The sequence below is a fragment of the Genypterus blacodes genome, unplaced genomic scaffold, assembly GCF_046128005.1.
Source record: "Genypterus blacodes isolate CSIRO-AG114 ecotype Tasmania unplaced genomic scaffold, CSIRO-AGI_Gbla_v1 ptg000214l_1, whole genome shotgun sequence".
Lineage (NCBI taxonomy): Eukaryota > Metazoa > Chordata > Actinopteri > Ophidiiformes > Ophidiidae > Genypterus > Genypterus blacodes.
The window spans coordinates 981,100-999,437 of record NW_027467013.1 but is presented as its reverse complement, the minus strand read 5'-3'; the positions used below and the strand labels follow the sequence as shown (position 1 = coordinate 999,437).

Below are 18,338 nucleotides of genomic sequence, written 5' to 3'. Positions count from 1 at the left end.
CTCCCCCGGGGCCAAATGATGCACTGATAGATGAGATGGTCATTTTGAGACTGGGCTGTCAGGCTATCTGATAAGCAAAAAGGTGATATGATACCCGATGAGCCAAAGGTGAAAAGTAAGCATGGATGAAAGCCTATTTTCAGGTGCTGGAGTTAACATCTTTGACATATTATCAATTTCACAATTAAATTATCCAGTTTGTATTCAAATAAGTTGTAGCAGCGAATGAGGCTTCATCATATTGCAACACAGACAGAAAATATACATTATGCGTCAGAAGCAGAAGAAGCGAATTAAGAATGTGTTGCACTTATTTTACAGAAAAAGATGTAATTCCATACTTTGTTGTTCTTGCTGTTGTGAATATAGAGTAGATAACAGCTTGTAGTATTTTGCAAATATCAGAGATGCCAAAGTACCCGCTACTTGTCATCTTTGTGAAGTTTACACAACTATCAATTTGTTCTCTCCAACATCTTTTCTAGTTCAATAATTGAGGGGCAAACCATTCTGAATTAGAAGAAGAAATCTGTTAAAATCTGCTGCACTGTTTGTTTACATTTGAGGCATGTTGTACTTCTTGGCTACAGTTCTTTCTGTGAAGTCACGGGCGGCTGGACAACACCTGCCATTGACTGTGTTAGGGCCAGAAGTGCAAAATACTTCAGGGTTTCGGTCAGGGCAGTTTCCAGTAAGCCGTTAGTATTTAGTGTTGCCCCTTCACACCATTACTGAAACCTTTGGAGTAAACAGGATATCACAGGAGATGTGGGCGACCTGGCTTGAATAAACTGTGAACTCGCTGAATCAATGTCTTTGACTGAGCGGCTGAGATGAAATTATATACAAATTAAAGTCAATTTGGATAAACAGCATAAATCATCAGTAAGTCGTTTGTGGATGGATGGAACATTCCTCCCCGTAACAACATTTGTGATTTGGTTAGGTAAGAAACCCCTGCTTTGTGTAGTTTTAGAGGGTAAACTAGAACTGAATGTCAGAGCTCAGACCGCTGCAGGTGTGACATTATAGTGCTGGTGCCACTCAAGCTGTGGAAACAGTTCTTGTTACCTGTGCTAAAGTACTAATATCAGAGAGATCAACCCTGCAATCCATCCATCCATTCTATACACATCCTCATCCTGGTTCTAGAGTGTGAAATCCTGTCACCAGTCTACACACTTAGACACACAACTCAGTCATTCTCTCATCCACACCTACCATCAATTTAGAGGTTTCAATCCCTCTGCAAAAACCATCACTGTCATTATGTATAAATACAGACTTTCATTATAAGATTGCACTTTTTGGCTGAAACAACTTTTCCACTCCCTTTATCTTTCACCGGGGGTGTTGGGACATGCGGAATGTTGCTTTCTTGCAGCTCAAACCAAATCTACGGGTCAGCATGAAGGTTTTGAAGAAGTCGAATACTTGTTTTGCATCATTTGTGAGGCTGTAGTCAACAATGCAACTTGCACGGAAAGTTTCAAGATTCAACATTGGACTCCCTAAGTTATTTCATTGAACATTTTTGAGTTGACTGACTTTCACATTAAACCCATGAAGGCCTGATGAGTGACATGAGCTGTGTTTATGCTGCTATGGCGCCTTCAAATGCCTGGCGTGAAAACATAATATTACCAAAATGATCTGTGCTCATGGGGCTCATTTGTTGTGAAGAAAAACAAAACTTGCACCCACAGTCGGCTGCCTGCAGGGTTTGGCCCGCGGCCCTGCGAGCAGCCGCAGCCGGTCTGAATGAAAGCCTTCTTCATACCACGAGGGTGAACCAATAAGTTCTCCTCATTCCGTGGTCCATGTGTGACGCGGAGACCAGGCGCGCCCACTGACTGCACATCCCAGGTCGGTGTGTACTGAGTGTGTGTGCCCCGCAACGGATCTCAGTGTGGACGCACCCGCGGAACGGATCACACCGCGCAGCGTACGGAGACCAGCGAACGCGGACACACACACACACAGCAGCAGCAGCATAAACGCGTTACATTCAGTAAGTAGAGTTTTTAACCTGTTGGAGCTGCTTTGTGTTTTCATCCGAAGATAGTAAATATGGAGAGAGAAGTGCTGCGATCTGCTCTCCTCTCTCGTTTCTCCTTTAAATCTCGACATTGTGCGTATGTGGCACTAAAACGACACAATCTGCTTTATTGTACTTTTGTTCTCTGGTTTTGTGTTGATCTCCTATTCTTATATTCCTCTACTCTGCATTCTTTGTGCGATTCTGCTGGCTGTGAGTGATCTTCTGTCCTTTAACAGATTGTTTTGCCTACTTGTTGACACTGCAGATGCATATTCTGATTTTGTGAATATAGCTTTCTTCCTTTCTTTAAAAATAGTTCCCTGCCTAGTCTGCATGGTTTCACATTCGGGCAGCATATGTCAAGAAAGTTAAAATAACTATAGCAGTAGTTTATTCAGCACATCTGCCTGGCAGCGTTTCTTTGCTCTGCCTTGTCATTATCTGAACACATTTGTTCTTTCTTTGAGGTTTTCCTTCCTATTTGGTAAAACTACAGCTTACACAATTCCACCTATTTACTTACTTACTAGAATATATTGTGTTTTTCTCACTTCATTAAAAGATATAACTTTAAAACTGGCTCATTTTGAGTTGGACTTCAGTCAAATCCCTTTAAAATGACCTTGGATCTCAGTGTTATTCAGGCACTCCTTGATGATACTAACATTGTTTATAAAAGTATGCTTTGTGGCTGCTTGCTTGTATGAATGCAAACAACTGAATCCCTATCCACCTTTCCACTACTTTCACTTCTTTTTTCAACTGTGTTTTTATTTGTGTGCTTTTACTGTCTAACACATTTTCTCCATGTTTACCTGCTGCCACTCCACGACTCACAGAATAGCTCAAATGAATCATGTCTCTCTGTGCCTCTTTGTATCTGATTGTCCACACTGCTTGTCCAAATTTCTGTTAACAATGTGTTCCAGGGAGAGGACACACCCTGTCCCTACAACAAAACAGGAACTGGATGATCTGAAAGAAGGAAGCAACTGGGCTTCTTGTCCTGTGAGTGAGGTAAGGACGTGTGTTGTTTCTTTCTCCTAAGTACAATGACAACTTATCTTATCACAGCATTTCCCTTCTCACAGACCTTCTCACATCCTGCATCCAGCAATGGGTGAGATCTACGAGGACTATGATGGAAACTATACCTACGACTATGCCCTGGAGAATGGAGACTTTGAAGAGCATCACGAAGACCACAGGCAGAAAGAGACGATGCACATCATCTCAGTCGTCATCTACAGCATTTCCTTCGTGCTCGGCCTCATTGGAAACGGAACGGTCATTTGGGTGACGGCTTTTAAAAGCAAAAAGACAGTCAACAGCGTCTGGTTGCTCAATCTAGCCCTGGCAGACTTTGTTTTTGTGCTTTTCTTACCCTTCTCCATAGATTATGTGCTAAAGGACTTCCACTGGAACTTTGGTTTGGTGATGTGTAAACTTATTTCTTTTGTATCGGTGTTGAACATGTATGCCAGCGTTCTCTTTCTCTCAGTGCTCAGCATAGACCGCTACGTGTCGCTGGTCCACCTGAACTGGTCTCAGAGGTATCGCACTGTAAAGAGAGCCTGGGCTGTGTGCTGTTGCATATGGGTGCTATCTGCTGCCCTGAGCTGTCAGGCACTCATCTTCCGTGACACCGTGCTCTTACATGGCAGAGTGATGTGTTTCAACAACTTCCACCCGCATGATAAACATATAGCAGCTATGAGGCACATTATAATAGTGGTTATTCGCACCACTGTGGGCTTCATTCTGCCGTTTAGTGCAATATGTGTGACAGGCATACTTCTGACAGTCAAAGTCAAACAATCCAAGGGTTCTGTCCGTCTGTCTAGCTTCTCCAAAACAGTTTCTGCAGTCATTTTGGCCTTCTTTATTTGCTGGGCACCTTTTCATACTTTTAGTCTAATGGAGTTATCCATGCATTCCACAACAGTCGCACACAACATATTGAAAACTGGCTTCCCCCTGGCCACCAGCTTGGCCTTTTTCAACAGTTGCATTAACCCCCTGCTGTACATGCTCCTGGGGAAAAAGGTTCGCCATATCCTGAAGCGTGCATGCCTGAACATAACTAAGAGTTCTCTCAGAGAGTTCAGCCAGTCAATCTCTGCCACTGACACTGTGTCTTTGCCGGAGGTTTTCCAGGAGAGTCTCCCAGAGGAGCCTACGGAGTCATCAATGCTATGATTGCAATCACATTGTGACTGAGGATTTTCTACATAAACATGAGGGTGGCTGTGGAAAATTATCACAGCCCTTTTTTTTTTCAGCTGTGGTGTTTAGATTTTCCTAGTACTAGATTTTCCTTGTAGGTTACTCCTGTTTCAACTGTCTACTCAGTGGAAACCCTGAGTATTGAGACTGCATGACATAATACACACAACACAACACAGAATGAATGTGTCTGCCCTCAAATATGTTGTATATCGGTGATCGCAAATTCAAGAAGCAGAATCAAATGTATCATTTTCACAGAATATTTATTCAAAAGGCATTTGCAAATTAACACACTAATATACGGCCTTACTATGGTATAAAAGAGACGCTTTAGTTCTCCTAGATCAGACACAATTGCAGTATCTAAATGTAATTTCGTGATGACAGTATAAGGGCCCATATTGCCTGAAAACCAGATGTTTATAGTTGTTTATAGTTGTATTTTAAGTTTTTATATTGAAGATGTGTGTCCATATTTATTCTAATATGTAACCTATCAGTAAAAAGCATATACTGTACTTTGTATTTGTTCTATTACTTTGAATAAATCCTTTATATTCTCCAGCATGTCGTGGTGCTCTTTTGAGGGACAGGCTTTGATGTTGTCCGTGCAGACAGGCTGTAATTTCTACTGTGACTCTACAATATGTCTTATGTGACACAGGCCCAGTAAGAACAGGAGGCAGATGTAAATGCAGAAATGCATTTCCTCTCATGTCCCACAGGCTCTGTTGGAGCAAGCCGCCATTTCCTGACATTTCTTACTGGTGGGGTTTAAAGTTTAACTTCTAAGGGTCACATCCCTATTATGTTTGGATCCCTTGATGCCTTTAAAGATCCACTGGATCTGTGAGTGACATATGGTTTCAGTAGCAATACGTGGTCTCAAGGGTGGCCAGATTAAAGGATAGAATACTGAATTGTTCACATGAAAATCCACAGCTGGGTGACTAATTAAAGGAAACCCGACATAAGGCATCTTAGTGAAGTGTTAGGCCACATCGAGATGCCAGAACAACCTCAGAGGAGCTCAGCATAGATTTTACTACGTCTATGAAACACTACTGGAGGAACGGAACATCATATTTCTGAGCTGAGTAATTGAACAATTACACAACTGAGAATTCAGTGAGCAAAAACCACAGGCCTTGGTCAACGCAGACGTGGAAAAAGGGATATGTGTCATCCTTCACTATGACAAAGGGCAGGTTTGGCGAACAGTACACAACAGAATGGGGTGGATCTGAATGTTTCACCCATCTGTGTGTCCTGATAACACACACTGCTAGTGCCACATCACAGCTACACACTTAAGTGGAGGAGCGGTTTGATGTACTTTATTGGCTAATAAGAAATACTATACAATACTGAAGTAGTGTCAGTAGTTTTATTAGGTGGCTGTGCTTTGAGAATCGGGGCTTTAATATGGTTTAATCCGTGACGCAGCAGGAAGCAGAGCTCAGCAGGAGTTGAAAGCATCCTCAGGTCATCTAAGAATGTTATCTGAGACGAAACTATCGTTATTAAGGTAAGCGGCTTGGTCATTAGTCAATACATTACCTAAACGTTTGTATATAGTATTATATAGTCTGTCGTCACCACAACACCAACCTGAGAAATGCAGTATTAAATTTAAACAAACTAAGTAACGTAAAGTGTTCCGTTACTTTAACTTGCTCGTGGTACTTGGATATAAATATACGCTGCTGCTTTGAAACTGTGGTGGCTGTTAAGTATTTCTATCTGGAAGCCGTTGAGATAATTAAATAACTCAGTGACATTTCAATTTGCGCTAATGTTGCGTTTAACGTTGATCATCCAGAGCAGCAACAGTCTGTCTGATGTTTTCACGAATATCAAACATGATGCATGCAGAGTTTCGAGCCATTAACCGCTCAAATTACGTTTAATTATCTTTTATCCTGACAGAAAGTGAAAAACATAATTTGTCCATCTGTGTGCGCCTCATAGATAACTTGAGTGTTTCAAACTCACGAGTGCCCGTGCTTATTGGTGTCGTGTAGCCTGAAAGGACGTTGCTTGCTTTAGTGACGACAACTAAGAAACTATTGAGCTGTCGTTCTACTATAAGAAGATAGAGCAATAAATAGTTGACTCTCTTTTAGATTCAACACTTATTATTCAAAATACATTTTTAAAAGGCCGACATTGCTCCTGTAGACATCTGCCACTGTTTATTTTGATAGTCACGTTAAAGATGCAGTTTTCCAGCGTTGCTTCTCTCAAAGCCAGAAACGGAATTTGAAACAATGTTTATCTGTATTAACTTCCCAAATGTATCACTTGTAAATTACTTAAATTACTTTAATCCTCACTTTAACCTGTGTAGTTGTATTGTCTTTGCCAAATTCATTGTGTATTTCATTTGTGTTACAGCACAGAGCAAGCTGGATTTAAGCACATTGTTCTATGGATTTCATGGGAAGGATTACATATTTAAAGTAATCAGTGCAGTACTTACTATGGAATGCCAAGAATTCTTCTTATTGTGTAGAGTTTATGAATGATAAATATTACACTATGACAGTTTTGGATGAAAATAAACGTATGGATGAATGAAATGAATGTGGGGTGGAAGTCTTTCATGGTTTTAACTTCATATTTTGTGTGTGACATGAGGTATTTCATTTCTTGGTGACATCTTGAGTCATGATGGTTGCAAAGCTGTGGTTTTATCCTTACACGGGCTTATGAGAAGGCAGGAATTCTGTGAGCAGGAGCCTCTGGTGAGGAAGTTCCTTGAAGGTACAACATGGCTCTATTCAGTATGTGTGTTGTTAGTCATTTCCTTTGATAGCCAGACATGTTTGTATAGTCTAATCCTAATTCAATTTCCCAATTCGTCTAGCCAGTGACAGCATGTGTTGTGCCTCTTGTGAAGGGCTGGGACATTTTAAGCAACTCTGACATAACAGGAATGGCTGGGAAGAATCAACTTCCCAAGTTAATCTATAAGCATTGTGGAGTTCTCATGACACGGACATATTGTCCTTCAATTATCTTTAGTTGTACATTGAACATTCTAAATTCAGAAATTTGGATGACAACGATTTTAATATGGGCGGCGGAATTCCTCCTGGAAGTTCCATTGTCCTTGGCTAATTTATATCAATTCTGTATCTGGTCAGGTCACCATGGTGATATTTGTGCCACAACTGACGTCATAGATCTTGGAGCAGCACACACTGAGAAATGTAGCACCTATGCGGACACAGCGGGTTGTACTATGCTTGAAGTAGTCACATGCATGGCAAGAGAGGATTTGAGGATCATTAGAGCCGTTTCTAAGGTGCACTGTAGTAAAGTATAGCCAGGTTGTCCTTAAACATGTTCAGGCTCAGGGAATAAGAATACAGTTTTATTTATTCTGTCTTTTTTCTAGATTGTGGAAATGGGTCCCATCCTGAAATCTCACAGAAATATCAGAATCTGTTAATTCAGTATTTCAATTTCAGTACAAATACACACATACACCAAATGTACAAATCATATTGTGGTCATTAGAGAAATAAAAGTTAAAAAAAATAAAACCAGAGCTCTTACTCTGGTTATTAGTTGACTAAAAGGCTTCATGTAAACACAGCTATTGTGAAACCATATTAGATCCTGCTTTATACGTTTATGGTATTAAAAAGATTAATATTGTTAGAATTGTAATAAATATTAGTTTCATCTTGTGAATGAATACTTTTTTTTGCATGCATGCAAATATATTTTTCTTGTGTTTTGCACAGATTTTGATGAACTTGCACACTTGCAGAATCAAGATGAAAAACCTTCAACAACTGTTATCACCTCTGACACTTTAACAAGTACTTACTTACATTTCAGCAAGTATGACAAAATGTTAAAAATATTTCTTCTCAAAATGTGGTATTTTAGTTTTTAATGTCAATTGTGAATTTTACATTTTACAGAAGTGAATATGTCATCTAAGTGTAATCATGATATTTAATAATAATAATAAAATACAAAAAAATCTTACAATTCTTCCCAAAGTTGTCACGTTACCAGCATGAACTTGTCCCGTGCGGAAGACTCCGGCGTGTCATCCGTCTTCACCGGGCCACAGTCGGCACGGGAGCAGCAGCGGCAGCACCAGCGTGATAAGTCATTCATACAGAGGATGATAGCCGGGGTCCAGGTGGATGTTACACTTGAAACACAGCCGCTATGTTTCTACCCCAATTAGTTCATTTGCGGGGACAGGACACGACACTGTCCCTCACACACCCTGTCATTCTCCCCTTTAAAACACTTCAAACACGATACTTTTACAGCGCCGGGGCTTTTTTTTAACAAAGTTGAATTTCCAATATGGTAGGAGAGGTTGTTGTTGTTGAGCGGACTGTTGTCATGTCCCCGCAGTGCCTGTAGTGGTGCTGTGAAGAGCCTGCTGTGGTTCCAACAAAAATCCTCAGCAGCCTGCCTACTGCTTGTAATTTGCTCTGGATAACCTACATTCACATGCCGCTATATTTCAAGATATACCGAGTTCGATGAAGATCACAGCTAGTATCCTACAATTTCGGATACCGACGCACAAATAGCCTAGCTGATTCCGAATAGACATTTCGGCCGTCTATCCGGAGCGCATACCGTACACAAGCCCATACCAATTCAAGGTAAGCGAAACCGACACAGCCACGGTCTCGATTTCTGTGATCCCCGCTGTGTTTTGACACGCGCCGGATCCGCGTTCTACTACAGACCGCCGTTTTCCAAAGCCGCGAGAGGCCTTTTATGGAACATTCGTTTATTAGGACTTCGTGACTTAACCAGTTAACTTAAATATAATATGTGTACAATATCAGCGTTGCATTTCATACGATTTTATGTTTTATAGAGGTTTAGTAATAGGCGACATAATGGTACAGGCTGTAATGTTTTGGAGGCCCGCTGTCACAGGCCACAAGCCTCGTTTCTAGGCCCTTTGTTTGCATTTTGCTCGTTAATGTACCGTGGTTATAAGCGGCGAAATTCTACGACTGGGAGTGAGCGGTCGTTGGTATTACTCAGTGGTTACGTCTGCATTTTAAATAAAAAATCGTGATGTAAGAAGACCTATAAAGTGGCGTTATTTGCTGATGTTTCCGTTTCCTGGTTAGCTACCGCCTACTAGCCGTCTGTGTTTTTAGCTTCGGTAGCTAGCTAACTGGCGGGGGCTGCCTCACCATGACTGTCTGTTTTACGCCGATCAAAGGTGCTAAATGTTGCGGGAGGCAAGTGTAGTTTAGTGTGAGACGGGGCTGCTTGTGTTTGTGTAAAGGGCTCAAACTAATGTTGTCAACTTGGCTCCTCTGACTCTAGGGATTGTTGGCTAACTGTTAGTCAATGTTTGCTATGTCTCCGTTGCTAGCTGACTAAAGTTTAACCCGGGCTGCAGTATTTCACGCCTATTCAACGTTTCATGTATCAGCTCTCAACTCCACGTCACTGGATTCAACGCGTATACACAGAAACAAAAATAGTATCTTTCGGGTATTAGTTTAACAGCTGCTGGATAGCTACCCGGCTAACGCTATCTGCTCTGTGTGTTGTGCTAACTGTACCTGTAGCATCCCGTGTAAATACTTTCCTGTCTTTATTTTTAATGTTTTGCAACCGACAAAGGTGACTAGACGTTGTTGTTATCTGACTGATCGCCTGGACCGTGTGATCGCGGGCGTAATACCACGGAGTTGTTTGGTTTTTTTTAATGCTGAGAACTTTCTTTCGTCCGCTAGCAAACAGCTGTCATGTGACACAGTGGGTTCATCACAATCATATTCCCACGTAAAGTGTGAGAATAAGTGGAGGGATTGTTGGATAAAAGTGCACAATTACAAGAACACGAGAACATTCAGAGCCTTCCTGTGACAGAAAGTGTGATAGAAGCTGAAAATGACCCCTTGAGTTTAACATTTCAACGTTTGTACACACTAACATTGTTCAATAATGACCTATGTTGACATATGTTCGTTTAAATGTGCACAGGCGTATTGCAGTCTTGTTTAGATGTTTACCTGGAGACCTGATTCAACACAATGCTGTGCAGTTAAATTGACATATTTCTGTTTCTGTGATGTAATTCTTATTTTTATTCCATTCAGCTGATGTTGTCAAGGACCAGAGTCACGTGATGTATGAAGGCAAACACATACACTTCTCAGAGGTGGACAATAAGCCGTTGTGTTCTTACAGCCCAAAGCTCTGCAAACAGCGCAGGCTCAATGGCTACGCTTTCTGTATTCGCCACGTTCTGGAGGATAAGACGGCCCCCTTCAAACAATGTGAATATGTAGCCAAGTACAACAGCCAGCGATGTACCAACCCCATCCCCAAGGCTGAGGACCGCAGGTGTGTATGCTCGCACACGTGTCGCTGCTCCACTGCGCTGCACGGTTCAGATATGAGCCATTCAGCGTTATACTGCATGTGCAAAGGATGTTGACTTGGCGTTTCTTTTTTTGTTTACAGGTACTGTAACAGCCACCTGCAGGTTCTAGGCTTCATCCCCAAGAAGGAACGGAAAAAGAAACACGATGCCCTGGAGGAAATGCGCTCGCGGCCTCACCTGGAGTCGGTGGCTCTCAACATCACCGTTCCCTCGCTGGCTCTGAAAGTTCCCAACGGTCTGGATGAACTTCCGCCCTCGCCGCCCTGTACGCAACTGTTACCCCTGCCAGACGGGGAACTCTTAGACCCTTTTGCCTTTTACGAGGACGAGACGGACGGCGAGGAGGTCCGGACGCCTCAGAAGGCCACGGCGGTGAAGAAGAAGCTACAGAGCCGGCTGGTGCTCAACCCGAAGCTCTGCCACGACACGGACCTCTTCCAACCCCCTTCTGAGCACTTTAACCCATCCCCCGTCTCCCGCCTCACCCCCTCCTCCCCTCTCAACTCTCAGATCCCCCGGCAGCAGTCGAGCGTTCTCCAGCCACCCCAGCACTCCACTGTAACTTCGTTCATCTTCCCAGGACAGCAGCAGGGCTTATTATGCAATCCAGCACCACCTCAGACGGTCAACTTTCTGCCTTCAGGGATGCCCAACAGTGCATCGCCCAATCCAGTGCAACCCTCGGGGCCATCATTCAGCAGGAAAACACCCTTCATCGCTACTCATTTGTCCGCCAGCTGTAAGGACGGCGTTGGCGGCGTTGGCGTTGGCGGTGGCAGTCAGCGGCACGTGGTGGTCATGCATCCAGCTGCCTTCTCACCTTCTGCCACATGCCTAGCCAGGTTGCAACATCTGGTGCAGCTCTATACCAAGAGACATCAGGAGTATGGAGACCTCTTCCCTCATCTAGGTGCTTCACTTACACACATTTACCAACAAATGCTAAACTGTCAGTGAGCTTTTGACTTCAGAGGGAGTGTGTAGATGTATTTGTGATGTGACTGAGATTCTTTTGACGAGCTGAGTCTAATAAGCTCTCTTCCAGGACTGGACTGGTCAGAGGACAGCACAGATGAGGAGGAAGAGGAGGCAGAGATGGACGTTCCGTTTCAGAGCCCGTGGAAGTCACAGGATGGGTTAGTGTTTCCTTTACTTAACGCTACACTAACACATCTCTCGACCTTTGGACGTTTGACCTCACATTTCCCGTCTGACCCCTTTTCCCAAAACAGGTTGGACGAAGAGGGCGGCACCTCCTCCCGCAGGACGCGGCTGTTACGGCTCTGCTCATACCTCAAAGAGAAATACAAGCACATGTGCAGGCAGGAGAGGTCATGTATTCGCCAGAAGAGATACCGATATGCCTTCCGTAAAGCCTTGCTGCACGCTGCTAGTAAAAACCCCGACTGTGCCGGGCAGCTGATCCAGGAGCTGCGCAGTGCCTCTCGGAACTCCTCAAGGTATCGTGACTGATCTAATGTTGGTGAACGTAGTGTGTGTCTCTGCGGGGAAACGGGAGCAAATCAGAGCCGGTTTATGTCAGCAGATGCCCGCTTGATTAACCCGAGTGACAGACCTGCAATCAGCACTAATGCAGGGAGATTGAACTCATTGTAGGTGGTTTTTACCAAAATAACACATGATGATTGTAATCAGTCCCTCCAGGAGTGTCTGTGCTTGTGATTACAGTTATTATTGCAAATCTAACCGATCACCACAGAATTCGAACATTGGCCTCAATGAGCCGCTACCCTGTGACTTCACGAGGGTTGGGATTTCTCTCGCGGTGACGTTTACTGTGGCGGTACATCAGGTCCATCCTCTGGAGACTCGTTCTAAGCTCCCACTCACAGTAATGAGTGTAAATTTTCCAGTCGTGGCTGTAATAACGATGATAAAGCTCTGTGACATCCCGTTAAACTTCCAACCGTCCCAGCAGCCCGACTGAGACCCAGCAAACATCTCCGATACAACAACAACATACTTCCTGTCTTATCTGGCCCAGGGCGCACAGCAGGCCGCCCGCTGTTTAGCTGGCGATGTTGACAACGCTCTCCGCCAAATGAAAAACAAATATCAATCACGCTGTGGCGTAGCGAAGCAGAGACGCTGTTTGCTTAAACCCGTCTGTCTGTCTGTCTGTCTCTAGTGTGGCTCCAGCGAAGCAGCAACACAAGGAGATGGCGATCTGCACCGGCAGCACCAAGAGCCAGGCCTGCACCAACAGAGCCCTGCCCTTCACTCAGCACTGCTTTCAGCGTATCCTTTGCAGGCCCGCACCTAATTCAAGTTCCGTCTGTTGAAAGTTGTACAGATGTATCTTTATGTCGCCGCCCTTGTGTCGGCATATTGATATCACACGCTCTCTCCGTCTCGGCGTGCGGTTTCCTTCACAGCCGTCTGCAGACATCCTGTTGAATCGTTCCCAGCAGCTCTTCGCCAGTTGCACAGCCAGATTTGCAGATGGTCAGCAGTGCTCTATTCCTGTGTTTGACATCACACACCAAACGCCGCTCTGCGAGGAGCACGCCAAAAAAATGGTGAGTCCCTCGCTCTGTGTTCCCTTTTTGTGCCACCGCTCCACTCGCACGAGAGAAACCAACGCTGTAACTTAACGCTGCCCCACAGGACAACTTCCTGCGTGGGGACGGTAACCGGCGAGTGCAGCACCAGCAGCAACAACGTAAGCCACGAAAAAAGACCAAACCACCGGCGCTCACCAAAAAACACAAGAAGAAGAAGAGAAGAGGGCCGCGGAGACCTCAGAAACCCATCCCCCCTGCGTTACCCCAGGGGAACCTGGGAATGCCTTCAACCAGCCTCATCATGCCCTCGCAGGCCAGCATCAGGTCTGTAACATCTGTAACATCTGTAACATCTGTAACATCTGCAACATCTGTAACATCTGCAACATCTGCCTCTGTCCAAGTCTCTGTGTGTGGAGGAAATCCAGCCATCATACTTCTTCTCTAAGCCTTTCTCCCGTCTTGTCTTGGTGTCAGGAGCCCTTCGACCCCTGACCTTAGTACAGAAGAGCTTCCCGATGACATCACCAATGAAATGGCAGACATTCCAAATGATCTTGAGCTAAACCAGGAGGACTTCTCCGATGTGTTACCCAGACTCCCTGATGACCTGCAGGACTTTGACTTGTTTGAAGGTAGGAGCTGTTGTACAACTCTTCCTCCTGTGTCTCTGTCTAATGTGCACACTGACAAGGTGGTCATCTGTGTGTGTGTGTGTGTGTGTGTAGGTAAGAATGGGGAGCTACTGCCCACCACAGAGGAAGCTGAGGAGCTGGTGCGTGCCCTGCAGGCCATGGGGTCCTACACAGACTCTCTGGTGTGCCTGACCTCCATGGGGGACCTGGCCCCCTCTGAGGGAGTGGACCACCGCTCCCTGACTGTGTTCCCTGGTCCGGGCCAGCCGGGGGGGATGGGGGACTTGCTGAACAGTCGTATCCCGTCGGAGAACTTCAACAGCCTGGAGCTGGAGGATAATCTACTGCAGTCCGCCGGAAGTCACTTTTCCCCCTCGCCGCCCACTCAGCCCTCGCCTCAGCCCCCGACCTCCTGCTCCAGCCTGACGCCGTCTTCTTCTTCAGTAGCCTCCGCCACCGCCACCATGCTCACTCAGAGCCCCCTCACAGAACGAACGTTCTCCCGGACACACGCCGCCCACGTCCTGGGCAAGTCGGACGCCCCCACGTCGTCTCCGCAGGGCAGCCACTACAGCAGCGAGCACGTGCCATCGCCGTACAGCGACCACATATCTTCGCCCCACGCCGCCTCCTTCCAGACTGACTCCCAACTCCTGCTGGAGGTGCCGCTCAGTGGGGTATCAGGGCCCCCACGCACGTCATGGAACAGTCTGCCTCTCTCCCTCACGGACCCGTCGCAATTTGGCAATCTAATAGGATCAGAAGGTCATCTCATCTCCACCTCTCTGTCCACGCCCCCCGCCCCCGCCCACTCTGCCACCCTGCAGCCCATGGCCGCGCTCTCAGCGATGCCCCAGAGCGGCCTGACGGGCTTGACGACGACGCCGACGACCCCGGCCCCCTCATCCTCATCCACCTCCCCCTCCCCTGAACTTCTGACCTCCACACACCCCAAGCAACAGCTCCCTCAGTTCAGCGCGGCCTTCGGCCACCAGTTGGCCTCCCACAGTGGCATCCCGAAAGACGTGCAGCCCAGCCACAGCTCCACAGTGCCCCCCGCTGGTTTCTCCATAGTTAGTGCCACTGCTGCCAGTGCCAACAGTGCCACATCCCCCTTCACTCAGAGTCAGTGAGGGCAGGAGGAGCACAGAGAGCTGACCAACGCTCTGCAGACTCACACTCACCTTTACAATCCAGCAGATTGGCTTCAGATCGACCGACCTTCATCTGTTACTCGTGTGCAATGTGGTAATAGTGCACTATTTAATGATCGAATGATATTTGCACAACCTTAGGATTTCCATTTTCTTTTTGTAGCCAGACGGTCTCTGGGATTGGAAGTGTGTGTGAGTCTGCGTGTTGTGTTTCCTCGTGCTCTCACCAGCAGGGGGTGACAGGCAGATTTTATAACAAACAGATAAATGGGTAAGAATTAGGCAGATGGACCTTTTTAGCGGAGAGATGATGTTGTCTCACAGAGCTCAGACGTCACGGACACACAGACGCCTCCATCAGTTCAGTCGTACCTGCCGCGCTTAGACGCTCTTTGGATAAACACAAGTGTAAGTTGCCGTGTGTGCGACCCCGTTATGTTCCAAGCTCCGCCCCCCCCCTACAGTTACTTCATCTTAACACCGTCAGATCCCGTAGATGCGAGAAATTTACCAAAATAATTAGAAGCCTCTGTTTTTAGATGTGTGTGTGTGTGTGTGTTCTCTATATGTGCTCCTTCATCAGTGAGCTCAGACGTTACATCGGGACTCAATCACTGGTTGCGGGGCCTCTGAGTGGCCTGGTCCACACTTGAAGGTAAATATGGTTTCTTAAAAGCAATAAACACATGGACATGACTTTCTACGCTATTTTACTCGACTTGTAGCTCCACTTTAGAGACCCAGGCACGCATTTGGTCATTTCATTCAAAATAAGTCTCCTAGAGGCCTTTGGCTCAGTACGGCGTCTCTTTAGGCCTCGGGTTATACTGACTGAACTCCCAGTCTCTTATGTAAACGAGCTTCAGTGTAACGTTAGGACGACGTCGTCTCACACAACACACTACAACGCTCCTGAGACAACAACTCCCCATCAGGAATCCAGATTAGAGGGCGACGACGCGGCCAGCAAACCCTTTCAATCACCGCCAACGGAACCGGTAATAAATTGATCATTCCCCGTCTCACACTTCTCCAGCTTCTCTCCCCTCCGGCTCTCATCTGAACAAAGTGGAGTTCTCCTGCCTGCCTAAGCTCCCTGAGAACACGAGAACACGAGAACATCTCCTCTGTCTGCTCACAGCTCCTATAGCAGTACACGTATGGCTTTTGATAGATATTTAGATATTGACAGGTTGTCAGACATTGTTGAGTATTAGGTCTATAGAGTAGCGATCTCTACCTTCGGGGGGTTGATTGGTGAATTAATGAGTAGCAATGGCTTGAAATTGTTCTTTGCGATGTATTCAGTGGAACCTGTGTTTCGTCGAACGAGTCTGTTTTTAATGGCTATCAAAGTAGTTTTTAAGTTCTCTTGATGTTCGAGGGATCAACCGTGTGTGTGTGTGCGCGCGTGTTTGTGTGTGTGTGCGTGTGTGTCTGTATGCCGGGTTTTAATAATGTTCCGATGGTGGATTTACTTTTTGATAGCTATTAAAACTCCAGTGAACGTCTAAAGCTGCTGAACGTTAAATTGCATGGGGCAGCAACCCTTTGTGTGTGTGTGTGTGTGAGCTTAATATGGATATCCGATCAGTCACCGGCTCCATTCTCAAACAAACATCCCAATATTATGCATTGTCACTTCCATTTCATCTTGCGGAGAAAGAACCGACCCAAATATGTTTGTATGTTCACGATGGATTTGCACAGGAGTGGATGAGGCCAGTGATGTGTGTGTGTGTGTGTGTGTACGTGTTTTTGTCTCGCCCCCCTTTTTTTGCTTGGATGCTCATTTTAACCCAGAGTTCTGCCGTCGTTGTTCTTTGCTCCGCGCCGGCACCCAGACCCAAACCCCCCTATGTCCAGCTGTGAGAGAAGAAGGCCCAGTTCTGTCTCTCACGTCCAAAGAGAGAACACACTCTTTATTAGGTGTGTGTATGTGTGTATGTGTGTGTGTGTGAGCGTTAACACATCGCCCCCGCGCCCCGAAAATTCATGTTTAGAAACAGAAAGGTGGGAGTTGGAGAGATAATAGCGCAACACTGCTGTATTCACGTAGCATGAGATTTAGTCACTGCACCAGTTTACTCCTCCCCCCCCCCCCTGCCCCCTCCCCCGCCCCAACGATGACATAGAACAAACTGAACCAGGGCTTGTAGGCACTTGTAACTGCTTGAATTCAGAGATGGCTGACAAATTCCTATACTCATTGAATGTACTGTATTACTGTTTTTAAAGACGATAGGATGAGCTAATCTAGTCACCTTTTGTTATTAGTCCTTGTTTAATTTGTCTAAGGTATTTTTTGTATACAAAAGTTTACATTTTTATGTATATTTTTCTTGTGTACATAATCTGTGTATAAACACTGTATGTAATATCTGTATATAGTGTGACACATTTGATCTTTTGTTTTTGGATGTATAAATAAAACTTGCTGTGAGTTATTCGCTGACAGAAGTTGTAGTTTTTTTTCTTTGCATGCACTCTCTCTCTCTCTCTCTCGCTCTCTCTCTCTCTCTCTACACAAAAGTAAAATGTTAAGTAATTGTAACTTCATTGTTCAGTACTGTGTAAAGAGTAAGCTTGGTCTCTGAGCAGCTTGAAAAGGCTGCAGAGACCAAGCTGTCACGCTTCACACACTTCAGATCCCCCTCATGTTGCTTTATGGCCGCTTCATTTATACTCCATGTCCCTCAGAGTTGATGTGTGGGTGTGTTGAGTTTGTCGGCACCACTGCAGCCCTGAGGACGTCCAGTGAACTGCAGGAGAGGAATGCCTGGAATGAAGAGGTCAAACATCAGGTTATCTAACTCAATAAACTGACTCAGCAGTGTTATTACATCACTCTTTACCTTTTATGAGAAATCATAGAAAGAAGTATAAAGGCAAGTTTGCTTATTGGCCAGTTCACAGCAGGTGGCAGCCCTGATGTCAGACTGGGAGACACTGACTCACCTCTCCATAGAACGTGAGTCTAGACCGGGCTGGGCTCTGCTGTGTGGAGGCCTTACAGGGAGACAGATTCATCCCAGCTGTGGAGGTCTGGGTGGTGAGTCACCCAGGGGTGGCAGAGAAAACCTGACAAACAGAGAAACAGTGCAACACGGCGTTCAGGGTAAAACAGCTTAGAACAGTACAGAGATGGCATACCTCCACCAAGACCGCAACCAAGACTGTGTGTTTGGTGTAGAGTACAGACAGACACACACTGAGACAGCAGTTGCAACAGTAACGTAGCTTAAATGATTCCAGATCCAGGAGGTGATACATCCACTGTGGAATTCATTGTTTACAAAGATGCCACACCCTAAACATCTGGATATCGACCACAGCTGTGTGAACGTACAACTC

At 45.5% G+C, this 18,338-nt stretch overlaps 2 protein-coding genes across 4 annotated transcripts; both read left to right on the top strand.

The window, feature by feature from the left end:
• The first annotated feature begins 1,814 nt into the window (after positions 1-1,814).
• On the top strand, positions 1,815-4,834 carry cmklr2 (chemerin chemokine-like receptor 2). 2 transcript variants are annotated; one of them, XM_076170075.1, is made up of 3 exons: positions 1,815-2,011; positions 2,971-3,049; positions 3,133-4,834. In XM_076170075.1, the coding sequence occupies exon 3, from the start codon at positions 3,158-3,160 to the stop codon at positions 4,238-4,240; it is 1,083 nt and encodes a 360-aa protein (XP_076026190.1). In that variant the 5' UTR covers positions 1,815-2,011; positions 2,971-3,049; positions 3,133-3,157; the 3' UTR covers positions 4,241-4,834. The 2 variants fall into 2 exon arrangements, with proteins under 2 accessions (XP_076026190.1, XP_076026189.1); XM_076170074.1 differs by having other exon boundaries at positions 2,971-3,058.
• Positions 4,835-8,622: 3,788 nt separating this feature from the next.
• Positions 8,623-17,108, top strand: ino80da (INO80 complex subunit Da). Of its 2 annotated transcripts, none has more exons than XM_076169897.1 (10): positions 8,623-8,916; positions 10,384-10,630; positions 10,751-11,580; positions 11,716-11,806; positions 11,903-12,130; positions 12,820-12,929; positions 13,077-13,210; positions 13,299-13,519; positions 13,673-13,830; positions 13,924-17,108. In XM_076169897.1, exons 2-10 carry the CDS (start codon positions 10,413-10,415, stop codon positions 14,961-14,963), a joined length of 3,030 nt encoding a protein of 1,009 aa, XP_076026012.1. In that variant the 5' UTR covers positions 8,623-8,916; positions 10,384-10,412; the 3' UTR covers positions 14,964-17,108. The 2 variants fall into 2 exon arrangements, with proteins under 2 accessions (XP_076026012.1, XP_076026011.1); XM_076169896.1 differs by lacking the exon at positions 8,623-8,916 and adding an exon at positions 9,422-9,494.
• The last annotated feature ends 1,230 nt before the right edge of the window (positions 17,109-18,338 follow it).